Consider the following 18,265-nt stretch of genomic DNA (forward strand, 5'->3'; position numbering starts at 1 on the left):
ACGATTCCATGTGGTATTTCAAGATCTTCTTTAAGGCAAAAACAGTTTCAGCAACTGATTAGTAGTTTACAAGTAACAGACATGGCAACAAGTAACATGTAGATATGGGGCAAACAGCTACATCAGCTATTACTGACTCATTTAACTCCCCATACCTGTTTGTAACCTCCCCTCTGGCAGAGGTGCCCAATTTATCAGCAAAGCTGGGAGAACAGAATTTGAGGAACACTCAGCCTCTTCAGCTTGAAGTTCAGTGGTCTCCCTCAAGCTGCTCCTTCAATTAGTTTGACTATCATGGGACTTCAATGAAGTAACTGAGGATCACTCCTACATCCTTCTCACTCTCCCCTATTACCAGATTGTAACTTTTGTCAAAGGGGCAATAAACCCTTAAAGTGCTGCAGCTGTTTTCCAAATGAATGACTCAGCCCTCAAGTTACAGGTGAGGAAAATCAAGGCTTTGTAACAGTGCAGTTCAGCATACATCAAAATGCTGTTTAAACATCTATTCATTCTGGTACCTGGCTGGCACAGCCCCCTGGCAGGTACATAGCCCATCGAGGCTGCATGGCCAGTGCTGCTGAGGGGACATCTTGCACTGGCCTTGACTCTGCTAGGAAAAGTGGAAAACGTAGCTGTGCCATTGCAACAACAAACAAATACAGCAAGTTTTAGCTCACACTCCCCACAAATAACAAGAGCAATAACACACAGTCACACCATGGCTGGAATTTCATCAGAGGAAATTCAGTTTCAAACAAAATAAGCACTAAGGTTGTTCTGGAACAAAGTAAAAAGCAATGGCAAAATTCCACAGCCCCCACACTGTACAGCAAAACACACAATCAAAAATAGAGCTTCGTTATAAATAAACAGCCTCACAGCAGCCTTTTAAATTACAGACCTTAATCACTGTGAGAGAGACAGCTGTTCTAAGTGAGACTGGGGTGGGCAATCTCTCTTTTAAAGCCACAGCTTTCTTCTAATAAAAATGCTCATTCTGACACCAAAACTTCAGTGGGAAGAATTTTATGGGTTATTTTCCCTGAAAGAAGCTCTATGTTTCCTTCTGTGGACAACAAAGCAGCCTCCACTCCTACTCTCAATCTAGGTAAAAGGCAGATAATTTCATTTTCTCTCACTATTGTTTTTCAAAGTCAGGAGGAAATGCCCAATGGAGAGCAGCACTAATATGCAATCACGAATGCAGGAATGTTGACCAACTGACTATTTATCTACAGAGCAAACAGTGCATTCCCAGGACCCAGACTTCAAGCACATTTTGGGTTTTTTTTTTTCCTTGTAAAGATCAGAGGAAAAAAGCGTCACTTGGCTGAGACCTTTCTCCTTGATAATATATTTGGATGAGTCCTATCTATTACTCATGAACTTTCAGGCTACCTTAGACACAGTTTAGAACCCAGCCTGCCTCACCAAGCCAGGCTATTCATAAAATTAGTCCTTTTCTATACTATAATGCAGGATGCAGTTGTAACGTCTATAAAGTCCTGCTTGTATAAATAACCATTTATAATTAGATATTCATTTGATACAACTTAAATTCTTATAAACTTCAATTTGTTGTTGGCTTACGTCAGAAGTTGTAAAATATTCTAAGTAGCTTTTTCACATAGGTCTATGATAGATACACATTCTCCTTCAAACAGTGCATACTATTAAGACTGAAAGTGCTGAACAGCAATAAAAGAAACCCCAGATTGGGGCATTCTTAAAAATATTTTTCACGATTGTACTGCCATGTGTAGCAATGGTTTCACTGCCATCTGGCTGCATTTAAAAAATGTAACATAGCAAGGAGACAATCACATACACTTTGATTAAAAAAAAAAAAAAGGCGGCACAAAGAACGGTTGGTTTGACAAAATTTAGACCAGCAAACAGAACTCCAACAGTCTGTAGCTGTTTTGCACAGACAAAAATACATCCATCAGAGTGGTCAAGGACAAGTTTTGCAACCATGAATCCGGTGGGTACGCCTGTCATCCCACAGCACAGATAACTACGGGGGAATTTAGGCAAGTCTTTCATAGACGGGGTGGCGAAAGAGGGCAGTATCAAAATCAAAGACGGTGAAATCACGGAATTATTCTGTTCTGAGACAGAAGAACAAGACGGGCGGAGCACTGCTAGGTTCTCCTATCTACAGCCTCGACGAGGAAGGGGAGCGGTTGTTTTCCTTTCATAAGGCAAATACTTCTGTCATCGCCTGACAATTTCTGAAGGAGGATACAGGTTACGTGCAGAAGGACGCAAGGCGGGGACTGCCGGCACGCTACGCGTATTAACGGCCACGCCTGCTGCGCGACTTGCAAACGAGTCGGGGGGCGGTCGGCCGCGGCCCCTCTGAGGGAGCTGTAACAGCCGAGCCCTCCCCGGCCGGGCGCGCCCGCCCCAGCTCCCCAGTGAGGCACGGTGCGACGGCCCGCGCCCCTCCCGCCGCGGCGCCGTGGGCCCTGGCTCCGCCCGCCGTGCAGCCGCAATCGCATCCCCCGGCAACGCGGAGCGCCCCGCGAGGTCCGGCCGCCTCCCCGCGGCACAGCCACCGCCGCGTCCCGCCGAGGCCCGCGGCGCCGGGCCGCCGGCGGAGGGGCTGCGGCGGGCCGCATGGCAGGTAGACCCCGGGTAGGGGGAGTAGGAGGCGCCGCCGCCCTCCGCCTGCGCCCCGCGGGGCTGTTTCCACCGGGCAGCGGCAGGGAGCGCCGGGAGGCCTGACGGCGGCACGCTCCCCACACGGCGGCGGCGGCGTTATGCTGGCCCGGCGCCTCAGGCGGCTCCTGCAGACCCGCGGGCGCAGTAAGGGGGCGGCGGGGGGTGTGTGGGGGGAGCATACACTGGCCAGCCGCACCGCGGCCCTGCTCTGCCACGGGCCCCGCTCTCTCGGGGCTCGCCCAGCCGCGACCGGGAAAGGCTACGGGGGCGCCGCCAGCGACGAGTCCCGCCCGCCGCCATGGGGCGGGAACATGGCCGCGAAGGAACCCTCAGCGAGGGCCCAGGGAGCTGGGCGCCGAGGAGGAGCCGGACGAGGCCATTCTCACCGGCGAGGGGTGGCAAGGGTGCACCGCGCGGGGAGCGGCCGGGAGGTGGAGCGACTTCCCCCTCTGTTTCCGCCTTCAGTGGGCCGTGCCGGTTTTCGCGGGCTTTTCCCCTCACAGCGGGTCTCTTTCGCCTTCCCGTTCTTGCTCAGCGATGCCCGCCTCCGAGGCCGTCCTGCAGCCATCCCCCAGCAAGAGGCAGAAGGGCTCCGTGCCTGGGGAGCCCACCGCACGGCTCCGCTTCACTAAGCTGTCCGAGAATGCCTCCACCCCCTCCAGGGGCTCTGCTGGGGCTGCGGGCTACGATCTGTACAGGTGAGTGTACCCCACCCGCGGGAGGAGCCCACCCCACGTCCCGGTCCGGCCCGTTTCCTCTCAGGGAGACGCGCTGCCCCCCTGCTCGACGAGCCCCTTCTCGGGGCTCCGGCGGCTGAGAGGGGCCACGTGAGGCAGGTCGTCTTGCTGAGCAGAGCCCCCCCGGAGAGCGTCGCCGGCCTTGCAGAAGAGGAGGCCCGGGCTGGCCTGTTCGTTAGCTTCTTTCCTGCTCCATCCCTCTCCCTTCATTTCTAGAGATCTGTGGTCCAGTCACGCTGCAGCACCGATTTTGTCAGGTAGCAATGCAGCTATTGGCCAAAAGTCAGGCTTGACGTGTTGGCCTGAGTTGCTGTTGGCGCCAGCATTGACTATGTGCCTTCCTATTGGAAGAAACAAAAGGTAGTGCATGTGGCCCCTTCCTGCGAGCACTTACGCTTTTCTGCTTTCGCCTTGGCTGTCAGGTACTGCCTGCCAAAGGAAGCTGTGGCAGTTTGATAATGCTCCTAGCTGGAAACCATCTTGGTTGCTGTACAGACTTAGGTTTTGGGTTGCTTGAACTGATAATAACCATTGTTCAAAGGTTTTCACCATGTTGAGGAATATCTGCAGCTAGTCTTGTAGTTGTTTGCATAGTGCTTCTGTGATCAAATACAATCACTAATTATATCTGAACTCCACTGCAACCTCCTCTACCTTCCGTTTTTTACCATTATTTAGAATAATCAGCCTGTGTTTTTCTTCCTTCACCTGACTTCCTTTCTGAAGCTTTGCTTCATCACATTTGACACTTTTCCTTTGTATTCCTTTTGTCTTACCAGGTTTGCTTTTTGTTCTTGTTCCAATGGTGCACTGTACACCTGGAAAAAGTCCATTTCACAAAAAACCTTTCGGTGCTTCCCAGTGTTTAAGAATCAGTTCTTCATCAAGAAGATGCCTTAAACAAGTAGAACAGTCTCACTGTCATATTGTCACCACTGCCTTTCATTAAGCCTCTAGTTGTGTAGCTTCCGAAAGTTATTAAAAATCTCTTTGATTCTGTTGAGAACTGCCAGTTATGTGAATCGTGAACTTCCGGCCTGCTCAGAAGAAAAATTGTTGCCTAAAATGTAATTTAATAGCTTATTATTTTTCATTACAACTAGTTCATCTGCTGTAGAAAGCTTAATCAGAAGAGTGTATTATCCTTAAAGTTTCTGCTTTTGCACAAAAATTGCATAACCCCATTCACCTAATGGTTAATTTAAAGTTAAACTTGTATTTTTTGTCTCTCTTACCAGTTAAAAAAAAGGTTTAAAACTAGCAGTCTTAAGACTATGCTGTTCAAATGACACTACTGAAATCTTAAGCTAGCACCATCAAAATGGGAATATCTTGTGGTTTAGGATCTGCATTAGATTTTGCAAATCTGTAAATATTTCTTGTATAAATTCCATGGTATAAATTCCCAGCAAGAATAATTCTGGGTGATTTTGTACCTTAAGTTACAGACAAGAAAATTTTCAAAATATTCTATATCAACTAGTGTTTTCTTTCTTTAATGTAGTGCCTATGACTGTGTGATACCACCCATGGAAAAGGCTGTAGTGAAAACAGACATTCAAATAGCACTTCCTTCTGGATGCTATGGCCGAGTAGGTAAGTGAACAGGCTATAAGAAGACTGCAGAGTCACTGTAGAACAGGTTTGACATCATCTTCACATTTAGATTCTGCCTAAAGCTTTCAGAATTAGTCTACACAAAAAAAGAGCTGTCACATGGCTGTGTAATTTATTAAGCCTTGTAATAGACATTTCTTGTCAAATAAATACCTTTGAGGTTTGGTGTATGTCAAATGACAAAAAGATGATTAGCACAAATTTTCATAATCTACATACAACTTCATAGGCTATGCAATAGTTCATTATTTCTCTGCAGTTTCAGAATTTGAATCACAAAGACCAATTGGCAATGGACATACTGAAAATACACCCCTGGATGTTTAAAAATTGACGCTGAAGTAAGAGTAGTAATTTAATAGAATTTAACTACTTTTTGTGACACAGTACTTGAGAGAATTTGTACAAGATATTTTGTTGTGATTTAACCCCAGCCAGCAACTAAGCACCATGCAGCCGCTCACTCACTCTGCCTCCCCCCGCCCCCGAGTGAGACTGGGAGAGAATCAGAAAAAGAAGTAAAACTCATGGGTTGAGATAAGAGAACAGAAAAGAAGAAACTAATAATTACAATTACTACACTAATAAAATGACAATAGTAATATTAAAAGGATTGGAATATATACAAGTGATGCACAACACAATTGCTCACCACCTGTTGACTGATGCCCAGTTAGGCCCTGAGCGGCAATCCTCCCAGCCCCACTCCCCCCAGTTTATATAATACTGGGCATGACATCACATGGTATGGAATATCCCTTTGGCCAGTTTGGGTCAGCTGTCCTGGCTGTGTCCCCTCCCAACTTCTTGTGCCCCTCCAGCCTTCTTGCTGGCTGGGCATGAGAAGCTGAAAAATCCTTGCCTTAGTCTAAACACTACTTGGCAACAACTGAAAACATCAGTGTGTTATCAACGTTCTTCGCATACTGAACTCAAAAACATAGCACTGTACCAGCTACTAGGAAGACAGTTAACTCCATCCCAGCCGAAACCAAGACATTTATGTTTTGTGCATTCTTTTTCTGAATTATGTATAAATTCTTATAAGTAAAAAAAAAGCAATAGCTGCTCTAGTGGAAGAGTGTGATCAGTTTGCCGTGTTCTTTCATCTAAAAGGAGAATGTGTGTGCATTTCTCTTATCCCAGACAAAAAAAACTTTTGGACAAGAGTTAACATTTTAGCACCTCAAAGTAGGCTAAGGTAAGTAAAAAAAACAAACCCATGCACATAATTTAATTCATCTGTGTATAATATTTCATAGTAAATTGCTTGCCAGATATTGTTTTCCATCATAACTTGAATGGATTGAGCTGATAGTCTTTTGAGATTATTCCAAACCAGGGGTAACTGCCAAAAATAAGCCAAGATTAGATAGTCGGTATCTGCTCCAGCTGCCTTCCTTGGAGAAACCCACTCTGCATTTGGTGGTCTAAACAAAGATACGCTTATATCACTTAAAAATTGCAATTTTATTGTAGCCTATAGCAGCTGTTATTTTGTATAATATATGCATTAACACAGTAGCTCCTGTAATATCATGTTTATTTTAGCAAGACTGCGGAAACAGTTCTTGCTGCCACGACTGTGCAGAAACACTGTAAAACTTATAATTACTGTGTAAGAGTTTTAAAAGAAATATACTTACAAAAAAAAAATTCTTTTTTTCTAGCACCACGTTCTGGTTTAGCTGCAAAACACTTCATAGATGTTGGTGGTAAGATTTTTGTTCTTTTTAGTAAGACTTTTTAAATCTTCATGGCAGAATTGCCTTAATTTCACATTGTAATATGTGTAAATAAATAATGCTAGCATCATTGGTAGTCTGGCAAAAGGAGATAACTGGGTAACACCTCAGAGAGCCAGTGCATCATAATTATTTTAAAACCTGCTGAATTATGAAAATATTACTGATTTTTTTTTTAAATAATAACCATATCGTACTTTTGTAGGCAATGCCTGGCATAGAAGGTTTGTTTTTTTTTTTTGTTTAGGCTTTCAGATGACTTTCTACATTCTGCTTTCTCCATTTTGACTAAACATCTGTGTGTGGTTCTTTTCAGTCTAGTGTAAGATCTGAATTAATTAAATCAGTAACATATAGATAGTCTTTTATGCAGAGAATATATAGTAATGATACTGAAAAGGAATGATAAAAAGCACTGGAACACACCATTGCTGTGGGCAGAATTGATTATTAGGATGAAAAGAGCTTTAGTTTACTCTTACTGATGAAAGTGTAACAAATTACATTAAGGAAATGAAATTTAAACTAACTGTAGATTAATTGACTTAAAAATTGAAAGTCTTTTGAAACAAATAAAACTAAAATCCCACTTTCTACAAGTCTTCACTGCTTGTGTTTTTTGTTCAGAACTAGCAACAGGTTTGTTTTGAACAGGGTGGTTTATTAAAATATTATGAGCTTTTCTTTAATCTTGATTCGAAATTCACAGATATCTCGTCAAAAACAGTTATTATAGGCATATCTATATTCAGAAGCCTTCATGAAAGCCTCACCGTCCTTTTGCTATGTCCCTATAACTGCAACACAAAGCCAATGATGTTGAAAGTTCAGTTCCAGTTTTGCAGTGGGGCTGATCAGAGCACAGGCAGATTCTCTGTGTGTTGTATTACAACATGGCATCTACATTGCACAGAAATTCTCACCACTAAGATTATTGCGGAGTCACTCTGGGCACAGCTGTAACCACAGTGATTTAACTAGTACTAAATATGTATTGCATTGTTCTAATTATAGAAGGATACAGTTCTAAGTTAAATAAAATGTTTTGAAAGGTGTGCTGAGAAGTTGAGGCCTTTTCCTCTTCACTAGGTTTTTGGGTTTTGGGGGCAGCGGGGGTTGTTGGTTTGTTGTTTGGGTTTGGTGTCGTCCCCCCACACCCGTGTTAAACAAGATAGACTACTTGGAACACTGGTACTCAGCCTTTACTTGCTTATAGGCTTGGCTCTAGAGGTGGGGAAGGGTGACTCTATGCATCCTTCTCTTTCTGATGCCAAGCCAGCCAAAAAGCAAGGCAGTTCCCAGTGTAATTTAGAGCTGCTGCAGAACTACTTTATTCTATCTGCCTTGTGGCATATCAAAGTCTGGCTGTGCCTTTGATACAGTTCTGGTATCAGAGGTTAAAGGGGAACATCTGTGCGAGCTTTGTGTCATTGAGGCTTTGTCTTAAGAATTGATTCTTGCACATCTGTTACACTAAGGTTTTTTAAGTGTTGCTGTGTAACATACAAAAGAGCACTAAGATGGGAATCACAGATTCTCTACACCCCTATAACTCTCTGTAGTATACATGGGCTACTATAGTGTGGTTCTTTAAAGCGACACCTTTAGAACAATTTTTCTTTGTTTATATGAAATAATACATATGCTCTGTAACAGTCTTTTCAATCTGAAAGTTAAACTAGGAAATACCAGAAGGCAACCAGAAGCACTTAGCAGGATGATCTATTTAAAAGAGCTGACAGTTGACAAACCATGAGTAAAAAAATATTACTGACAGTAAGTGGAGGACTTCTTAGTCAAAAAAACCCAACCAAACAAACAAAAAAACCCACCCCCATCCCCCCCAAACAAACAAAGAAACCAAAACAAAACCCCAAAACCCAAAACAAAACCAAAACAATTGTTGCATAATTTTAACTTGTCCTGCGGAAGTACTTTTGTCACAATGAGGGCATTATCCATTTAAGTAAAAATACACTGCCAGAAGTCCTAAGGGTCAGAGAGAAAAATTAGGGTCATGCAAGAATATGTTCAGAATTCACATCTGCTAGGTGTGGATGCTTTCCCAACAAATGACATACCAGACTTCTGACAGAGTTAGACAGAATGTCAGACTGCCAGTTCCAGTGCATGATTTTTTAAAAAATGATGTAGATGATTTCCACCCAATACACATAATTTAGAAAAGTGCCTTAGTCGTCAGCATAATTATAATTATTGCAACTTGCTGTTCCAGAATAACAGAATGCTAAGGATGTTAATGTGTTTTGCCTGTATGCCCAGTTACACAGAGCGAGTTTGTCACCCTGTGCAGAAGGAAAACTGATCAGGTCTTCCTGGGTCATATTTTCCTGTATCTTCCAAGGATCGTATATTCTTTGATACAAATAGTGTAGTTTGAACTTAAAATCCACGTGGTGGTTAAACTCAGTAAGACTATGTCAGAGGAGGTACAATAAATTTAAAAAGAAAATGATTGGTAGGGAATTCATTTCACAAAATCTTTATCCAGCTGTGCCTTTAATGGAATTTGAAATCGTCATGGCTTTGACAGTGTTTTCAGTCACTCAACACAGCATTAGACTAATTGTTTTGGCCACAAAACATTTTAAAATGTTATCTTCTTAATAGATAACTTCAACTCTAATTGCAAGTTCTGTTTGTATTGGATATGCTTTTAAGGGAGAAGCCTGCTCTTCCTCTCTGCATCCTCTGAAAAGCTTTCATCCTCAGAAGTGTGCAGGAAGTGCAATTCTTGCCTGCTAGAAAATACATCTGATACAATCTGTAGAACCATTACAAGGTGTTTACTTTATAGCTAAGCTTTGAAAATTAGAGTGGTTTTGTGAGAGGGTTTTTTTTCCCCTCTAGTGAATAATACAAGTGACTTAAGTTTTCAGTGTTGCTGACTTCCATTCAGCCACAGAAATATTAATCAGTCCTATCTTCAGTTATCAGACAGTTTTTAAATCCTAGAGAGCCAGTGTCTGGCAGTAGTCAAATAGGTGGCCAAAAGAATTTAGTATCTCTTCATAGAAGTAACTGTTTAGATGACAGTCTTTTCAACAAATACTTGTAAAATAAATTTTAGTGTCTATACATAAAGGTGAGCTTGTGCCAATGCCATTGTTTAAAGGTCAGGTAAGCCATCTGACCAGGTTAATTGTAAATCAGTATAGATCCATTATAACACTCCTTTTCAGAGAAAAAAAAAAAAAAAGACAAAAAAAAAGGTTTGGGGTTTAAAAATGGGTAGAAGTACTAATGTGCCATTAAGCTCTAGTTACTCCAATACAAGCTAAGTTTTAGATATTCTTTTTTTTTTTTTTCTTCTCTCCCAGAAAATAGCAGCAACGTCTGGTAGATCAAAAAACTTCATTAGCAGTTAAGCACTAACTAATACACTGAGTACAATTTTTGTCATTATGTAGAAATAAACTTGCTTTCTGTCAGAGGCATGAAGGCAGAAAAGTTAATTTAGAATGACTTTAAGTAGCTCCAGTTGTTCTGTTCTATACATTTTCTTCAGATACTTCTAGCAAAAATGTGACATGCAAGAGTTTCTTGCATGTATAAATCTAATCATAGTAGTTTAATTGGTACATTTTATACATATAAAAGCATAATCTCCATTTAAATAGAATTAGTAATCTGTAGTAATCAGTTCTGACTATTGTGTTAGACCAGAGCAAAATACTCTATTATAACATAAATAAAACTAGCCCTCATTATGTTAAGTTAGCAAATTCCTTTATCAATCTCTAATGCATAGCAATATCTGTCCCAGCATATGGTCTAGAAAAATGTTGTCTTAGCTGTACAGAAACACTTGAGAATGGATAAATTCTTAATTTGACAAACCAAAGAGCTAATGATCTTTTTATATGCATTTATGAGCATATGTACATAATTTTATGTGCCAAATATGAATTCTGGCTTTCAGCTGATCGACTCGTGAACAATACACCAAATTAGCGGGCAACTGACTGCAGAACTTGCATGATGCTTAATATTATTTTTGCTGCCATTACACATTTGTTGAATGTCTCTTTGTAATGCATCTATGTAGCATGGACTCAGTGTCCACTATTGTATAAAACAAAACAAATTATTTATGTAGCACTTTTTAGCTAACGCTTTGTGTCACCCCTGGTTTAGCAATTATGTAAGGGCTCTAGATTATCTGTTATTTTAAAAAGGAGGAAGGAATAGTACTTTGCTAGAAGTAAGAAGGCAAAAGTTTCTTGTTACTGTTTTATAGTTCAGCCTTTTTTGCTCATACACTTGAAACGTGCATAGAATTTGATTTTTAATATTTTAAGTATTGAATTGCAACATTGAACTGTGGTAGAAGTTGTGCAAGAAAACTCTGATCACCAATATAAGTGACGTACTGCGATTCTCAATTTAACTGATGCGTAGTTAACTTTCTGAAAGCTGGTCTAACCTAAACCAAATAAACAGTACAAGACCTGTGCATGTAGCTTCAGTATATCAAGCTCTCTGAATCAACTGAACTGAATGCTACATTCAAGAATTTTTTAAATAATTTTTTTCATTCTGGAAAACATTAATGCGTAGCAACCCCTATGTTTTGTTCACTGTTACTTTTGACAGTGCTCTGTAGTTAGGGTCCCTTTAAGCAATTGCATGCAATTAAATACCAGTGAGTTAACTTGAGAACTGCATGTTTTTCTGAATTTTCAGAGCTCAGGGGATACTCCCAGTGTTACTAGCACCTTAATTAGGAAGCTGTTCAGAAACGTGACTGGATTAACACATTACATTACAAGGGAAGGAGAGCTGTATAAATACCTTTTTCACACTAGAACTAGTGCAGAGATTGTACAATAACTGTGGACCATATCTACTGCAATATTTTCACACAGCTGAAGAAACTAAGAAAAAAACCCTCAGTTTTCTATTCTTAAGTGTGTATGTTGTGGTTCAACATTAAAAAACTTCAACGTATAGTCATACTACAATTTCTTCTGGTGGTTATAATCTCTAAAGGTAGTACTCTGTATGTATGATTCTGGGAATGTCTTGGAATTACATGCAATTTCAGTATTTTAAGTAGACTTCAAAATACATACTTTGGTCCACAAGAAAGCCCAAACTCCCGTTTTTTCTACTGGAAATATGCTTCCTGTATCTGAAAGAAACCCCCCAAAGAAGCAGAATATGATTATTTTAATGTGTATTGGTAGATAATCTCCTGAACTACACAGTTAATACAGTTACATAAAATACAAGAGCAAGCTTATTTTACAGTATTTATTTACACTTGAATGTAGCTGAATGACTATTAATTCCTTAAAGCTTTAGTTCTGTTGCCCTGCCTGAGATACGGGATTTGGATCTGGGCAAATCCATAGCTCTCTAATAAAATGTTAGAGTTAAGAACAGATTTCTGCTTGACACTGAAAGAGCTGAAGTTAACAGAACAAATGGAGCCTGAATTTGGTCCGGCTGTCTTGATTTCAGGTATGGTATTACAATTAAAATGAGTAGTACGGTGGTAAAACACTTCTTGATATGTGATGGTGTTTTTCAGTTCTTTTTGCAAGATTGATAAGCATATTTAGATATTTCAGTATTTTCATATATATTGTTTAACTGCATGAGTAGCATAAAGGATGTCAATATGAGATACTGCAATCATCTACTAATCTAAACCTTATCTAATCTACTTATCTAATATACTGACAACATTTAGTAACTGGATATCCTCTTAATTCTTTCTTATGACAGCTGGTGTTATTGATGAGGATTACAGAGGAAATGTTGGTGTTGTACTCTTCAACTTTGGCAAGGAGACTTTTGAAGGTAATTGTTAAGCTTGGCAGAGCCTGTTTTCAGCCAGCTGACTGGCAATGAGACACAGATTGTTCTTCAAGTCTATGAAGAGTTAGAATTAGCTGAGAACATTCTTTTTACAATTAACAAAAACATGGAAACTTAACAATGTCCTGTCAAGGAAACACGAAAAGATTCTACTCCTAGCAAATCAGGCAGCATGCAAAAAAAAAAACAAAAAAAAAAAAACAAAAACAGCCATCAAAAACACAACCACACACGCAAAAAAACCCCAAAACACACCACCACCACAAAACCAAACCAATCCAACTTAGCTAAGCTTTAGATTCGTAAGCTGTACTGAAGCACAACTTTGTATTAAGTTTCTTTCTTGTTAGCTGAGCAATATTTGAGATAAAAACTTCTCCAGGATCCTGGGAAACTTGAGTAATAAAGATACGATTTTCCCTTAATCATGCTGTCTGTCTGCAAATGGTCAGTTTTAAGCCTCAGGGTCCAGTTACAATATTGCCAGTGTTTTTGCAGCCTTTTCTGCAACTTAACAGCACAAGCAACTTATGGAAGTTCTGTGAACCAGACTGGGTACTAATCAGAAAGTTGTTTTCCTTTAATCAGTTCGGGGTCTTCCCCACCCCCCCCACCCCCCCACCCCCCCCAGAAGTCATTTCCTGGGTCTAGTTCACAAAAGGAGCCAGTTACACATACAGCTGTCTCTCCATCTCTGCGGTATTTATGCATAATGACACTCAAGATGCCACAGTATGGCAGCAGGAATGAAGGGAGATGCCTTGAGCTGGTACTGCTGCTGAAACTTCACCTTAAAAGGACTAGGCACAAGTTTATCTTAGCCTGTATTTTTCTGGGACTATTAACATCTGCTTAACTAAGTTTCAAATAAGTGTTTATACTTCAGTACATTCTGATACTCTTGAAAGGGGATTGTCTAAACTTTGTATTGATTGTTCACTTTTTTTGAAGTAACTAATAATATTTTAACTTCATTGCAGTTAAAAAAGGGGATAGGATTGCCCAGCTCATCTGTGAACGCATTTGCTATCCTGAGCTAGAAGAAGTTCAAGTAAGTTGCCAAGAGAAAATATTTCTGCTATTTTCAATAATTAATAGTTTAAGATAGTTGTATGTAAGCTGAAATTTATGCTATAGATAAATACTTTGCTTTAAAACTACTTTCAGTGTTAAAACTGCATAGTAGCATTGCTACCTGATTAAAAATCTTGATGCTTTGCATGCATTTACATGGATTTTTTTTTTTTTGTAGTTTTCAGAGTTAACAGATTGTTTTGGGTTTGTGTATGACAGAGGTACTTGAGAAACACTTCAGTATATACTAGAAACAGTCATCTCACAATGTGGGATTTGTTTAAACTTGTACAAAAGTTATTCTAAAGTGTCTCAAAAATTTTTGGTTTAGTTTCTCAATTATAGCTATAGTTAAGAGTAAATGTACTTTCCTCTATGATGGACAATATCAGTTGTATAGAAACAAAAGGCAAGTCAAGACACTAAACTGACTTATCATAATTGATGTCTTTCAGGCTCTAGATGATACAGAACGTGGTGAAGGTGGCTTTGGTTCTACTGGAAAGAACTGAAAATTATTTGAATATGCTTTCTGGTTTTGACTTTTTTTTTTATGGTATTTCTAAATTTTCATTTGAATTAGAAGTGGGATTTTGGAGTACATTAAAAAAATTAAGTTTTATTCAAACTTCTCTGTATCTGTCCTGTCTATTTTTACAGGCAGTGAATTCATCTGTAGTATGGGGAAATATGCATGACTGACTTGATTGATTGATTAGTTGATGGATTATTTTTTCTTTTTAGATGTTCAGTCCTCAGTAATAAGAACTCATTGTTTATGTGCTGATTATACTCTAATAAATTAAAAAATAACTTAATGATTTGATTTGTTTTTATTCACCTAAAATGGCTGATTGTTCCCTTGCCAGTTTGTGTTAATCTTCTGAAAGCTATCTTCTGTGTAGCTCAGTATTTCATGCTGAGAGCCTATTTCATACAGAATCGGTGATAACATAGGTATTGATATGACTTCCCACTCTGACTCCTAAATCAGAATAAGGCAAAGATATTTAATATTGCATCTTCTACAATCTGTCAAAATACTTGTGTTTCTGTTCAGAGCTAAAGTTCTGTCTTTGATCCTTAGCTAATCCTCAAACAGCCAATTTTTCAGCTCTCTATTAAAAGAGCAGGCAATACAGTGTTTGAGCTAAATAACACAACTCATCTGGAAATGACTTCTATATAGCAAAAAAATGCTATGAAACATGCCGTTGAAATATTTGTTGACAAATTCATTGCTAAGTTACTGTATGGAAGAAAGGTTCTGAATTATTGAAGCAGTGCATGAATTGTTTTTTTTTCAATTCTATTTTGACCAGTTAACATAGAACTCTTTTGGAATCTGTCCCAAACCTGATTGTTTCTTTAAGTGTAGGAATCTCTTAAATGACTCAAAAGCTTTCAGGTGAAAGAACATGCATACAAGAGAAGGGACAAAAAGGAAAGAATCTAGAGTATTTTGCCACTTTACAGAAAAGAATTAGAAAAGGCTGTGAGGCTCTCAAACATTGTGTTTTTTTCCTGCAGCTGTCTATATTCTCTTTCTAGATTTTCCTAGCTGAAAGGTCACAGGTATGAAATACTGTGCTTTAAGTAGTGTTACAGCAGTGGAAAGGTAGGCCCTTTTGCAGACTAAGATGTTTGCAGCGTTCTTCACCTTGTAAGTCTCAGATCATAGTAATCCTGTTGGTATTTGTTTCATGTCCTTGTCTAGGACTAACCATTTCCAGTGCAGTAGGCCCAAAATATTGCACATCTTACACAGTTTACCCCCCTGCTTCCCCAAGGACCTGGACAATAAAGTGTAACATGACAGCATTCAGATTCTTCAACCATAGGATAGTCATTACCTTGACTTGGCAGTTCTGAAACAGTAAGTACATTCATCTTGACTAGGGTAGAAGTCTTTTCCTCCATGTGCATTATATGCTTATCAGTCTTCCCCCCCACCGTTATCACAACACTGTACTTATATCTGTATACCCAGACCTTCACAAGCAGGCTTACCATGCAAAAGCCTATTGTAAGCAAGCAGCACATCATACCAATGAAGTTTTAAATGAATTGGAAAAGCTGATCTTGACACTAAGTTTCTTCCGTTCTATAACCTGCCAAAAAGGAACTTCAATTACCAAAGGCTATTTAAAGGTTTTAAAATAACTATGATTCTTTTGTGTAAAGCTGTTTCCTCTTGCTGGACTGTAAGTTGAGAGGAAGTTTTGCTGCTCCTTTTTTCTTCCCTCCCCCGCTCCAAAGCAAAAAACCAGCAGGGGATACACAGATGAAAGTCCTTTTTAAAAGATACTACAAGATGATCTCGCTTGGAACAGCAACCTACAAGGAAAAAGTTTTAAGTTTTGTTGATACTTATCATCTGTTGTACATGTTGGAAACGGATCTATTTTCCATTTTTTAAAGTAATAGTAATACTCTAGATTCTGAGATAAAAAGGAATAGCATTTGCTAGAAAAAGCACTCTCTCAGATGCATGAGGAAGGAACAAATTTACAAATCCATGGCTGCTGTAAGCTGTCAGCATACAGACCCCTATCTAAGCGTCATCACCAAAAAAGGGCTCACTTATTTTGAAAATTGGTATAGTTGAGTTCCTTTTTATCATTTCTTAATACTTATCTGGAGAAGCATGTAATCGAGTTTCAGGTTACTGCAAGGCTCATCCCAGTAGGACCTTGGAAAAGTCTGTCCATCTGAAACAATGGAAATGCTTTCAAGCTCACCTCTACACTGAACTCCCTGTGCATCGAACCATTGCACTAGGGTAACAAATTCTGATAATTCCTTTTGCAGTGTTGGGGTTTTGCTTCAATATAAGTAGCAAATCTATAGAAGACAAATACTTCTAACCAGGCAACAAGAGTTACATATCAATTTATTGAAAGTTCTTAAGCTGATACTTGTTACTGCAGACCAGGGCCTATATTGAAACCTGTAGAAACTTTCTGTGTTAGTAGAGAATTCTTAAAACATTGTTTGCTACTTTCTGGTTCAGACCATGCTGCCTACATCTCTTCTCTGGTTTTTTGTTTGTTTGTTTGTTTGGTTTTTTTTTTGTTTTGTTTTGTTTTTTTTAAAGTCCCACAATTTCATTAATATGAAAAGCAATACCCTCCAAATTATTTTAATGTTCCCTTTTTCCATTATTATCATCTATACTAGAAGAGTATTTTATCTTGGTATGTGGCAAACATACACAGGAGGCACAGAACAGTATCTGTTGCAGAAGCTAGTTTTTAACTTCCTCTAGCTCTTACTCATAAAACTCACCCTCTCCCTGTAAGCAAGTGGAAGGAGATAGACTGGTACTTCTTCAGCAAGGTTTAAATTTCCCTCTTTATAGTGGTACATTTTAAGCTTTAATTAGCACATTTGATCCTGTTTTAAACAAAAACCAGAATGTTTGAAAATTTTTATGTTAGTAAAAGGAAGAGAGGACTGGGAAATATATTGATCTACTTCATTGCTTTATCTGAGATCTATCCTTCTGCCTAAATTAACTAGTTGTAAATTATTTTTGTAATTCAATGAAAAAACTGGCCAAGCGTGTCATTAACTGAACGCCATGCTTGAGCAAGTAACTTTGTGAGAAGCTAGACACTGACATGCATAGGTCTTCTATCTAGACAGATTCATGTCTCCAGAACCTGTCACTGTGTGATTCCCTAGGGCTCACTATAGGTATGAAACTGAAGAGATCTAAAGCACCAACGCAAGTCCAAAGTATAATGCTATTTGCAAAAAAATTAAATGAAAATTACATTAAATGAAAGTGATGTTGGGCTGCTCTCCATTATCACTGAACAGGTTCAGACAAATCTATTTAAGTTTAGACTGTCAACTACTGTTGTAGAAGGGACACATTATCTCCAAGAGGAGTTAACTAAAGCTTGGGAAATCATCCTCTGTATAAATGGAACATGGAGCTTTTATAATGGAAAATAATTTTGGGGGAATTCTTACCTATAAGAGAAAATGGCTTTTTCCTGCAGGGAAAGGAAAAGGACATTACTAACTAACAATCTGCCTCCTTTCTTTTAGGAATGGATTTGACTTGTTACAAAGAGAGAGAGAGAAAATCTGGCCTTCAACCCCAGGTGAATTTGGAAGAGAATGTTAACTTTTGAATTCAGATGCTTGGCTCCAAATTAAGCCCCACGGTTTGGGTTCTGTTTTCTAATTTGGACTGAAATACATATAACAATTTGTATTTCCTTACCAAGGCAGAAGCTGATAAGCTGATGAGGGTCTTGATGGAACAGGTGATCACTGGACAATTCCTACCATTTGAACTCTCCACTTACAGACAAAAATCTTAAAAGAAAAATTATGGTAATGATGCCATTGATCTTTAGTCCTTTTCTTGGTTCCCCAAAGTATTAACCTGGTCTTTAGTGGTTATGAATTTAAGCACTGCTTCCTCAGTTCAGCTACAGTTATATTACTCTGTGGCATGTTAAGAATTTTTTGGATGTCTTTAACGTTTTTTAGTAGATCAGCCACTAGATGGCACTTAAAGCTTGCTTTCCCCCCCCCCCCACTTTTTTCCAGAGGTAT

At 39.5% G+C, this 18,265-nt stretch overlaps 1 protein-coding gene across 3 annotated transcripts; it reads left to right on the plus strand.

Moving 5' to 3' along the window:
• The first annotated feature begins 2,414 nt into the window (after window positions 1-2,414).
• Window positions 2,415-14,508, plus strand: DUT (deoxyuridine triphosphatase). Of its 3 annotated transcripts, none has more exons than XM_030015577.1 (7): window positions 2,415-2,433; window positions 3,206-3,368; window positions 4,912-5,003; window positions 6,695-6,739; window positions 12,524-12,598; window positions 13,597-13,667; window positions 14,146-14,508. In XM_030015577.1, the coding sequence occupies exons 2-7, from the start codon at window positions 3,208-3,210 to the stop codon at window positions 14,200-14,202; spliced, it is 501 nt and encodes a 166-aa protein (XP_029871437.1). In that variant the 5' UTR covers window positions 2,415-2,433; window positions 3,206-3,207; the 3' UTR covers window positions 14,203-14,508. The 3 variants fall into 3 exon arrangements, with proteins under 3 accessions (XP_029871437.1, XP_029871435.1, XP_029871438.1); XM_030015575.2 differs by lacking the exon at window positions 2,415-2,433 and adding an exon at window positions 2,485-2,632; XM_030015578.2 differs by lacking the exon at window positions 2,415-2,433 and adding an exon at window positions 2,667-2,814.
• The last annotated feature ends 3,757 nt before the right edge of the window (window positions 14,509-18,265 follow it).

This window comes from Aquila chrysaetos, chromosome 5 (assembly GCF_900496995.4).
Source record: "Aquila chrysaetos chrysaetos chromosome 5, bAquChr1.4, whole genome shotgun sequence".
In the NCBI taxonomy this organism is placed as follows: domain Eukaryota; kingdom Metazoa; phylum Chordata; class Aves; order Accipitriformes; family Accipitridae; genus Aquila; species Aquila chrysaetos.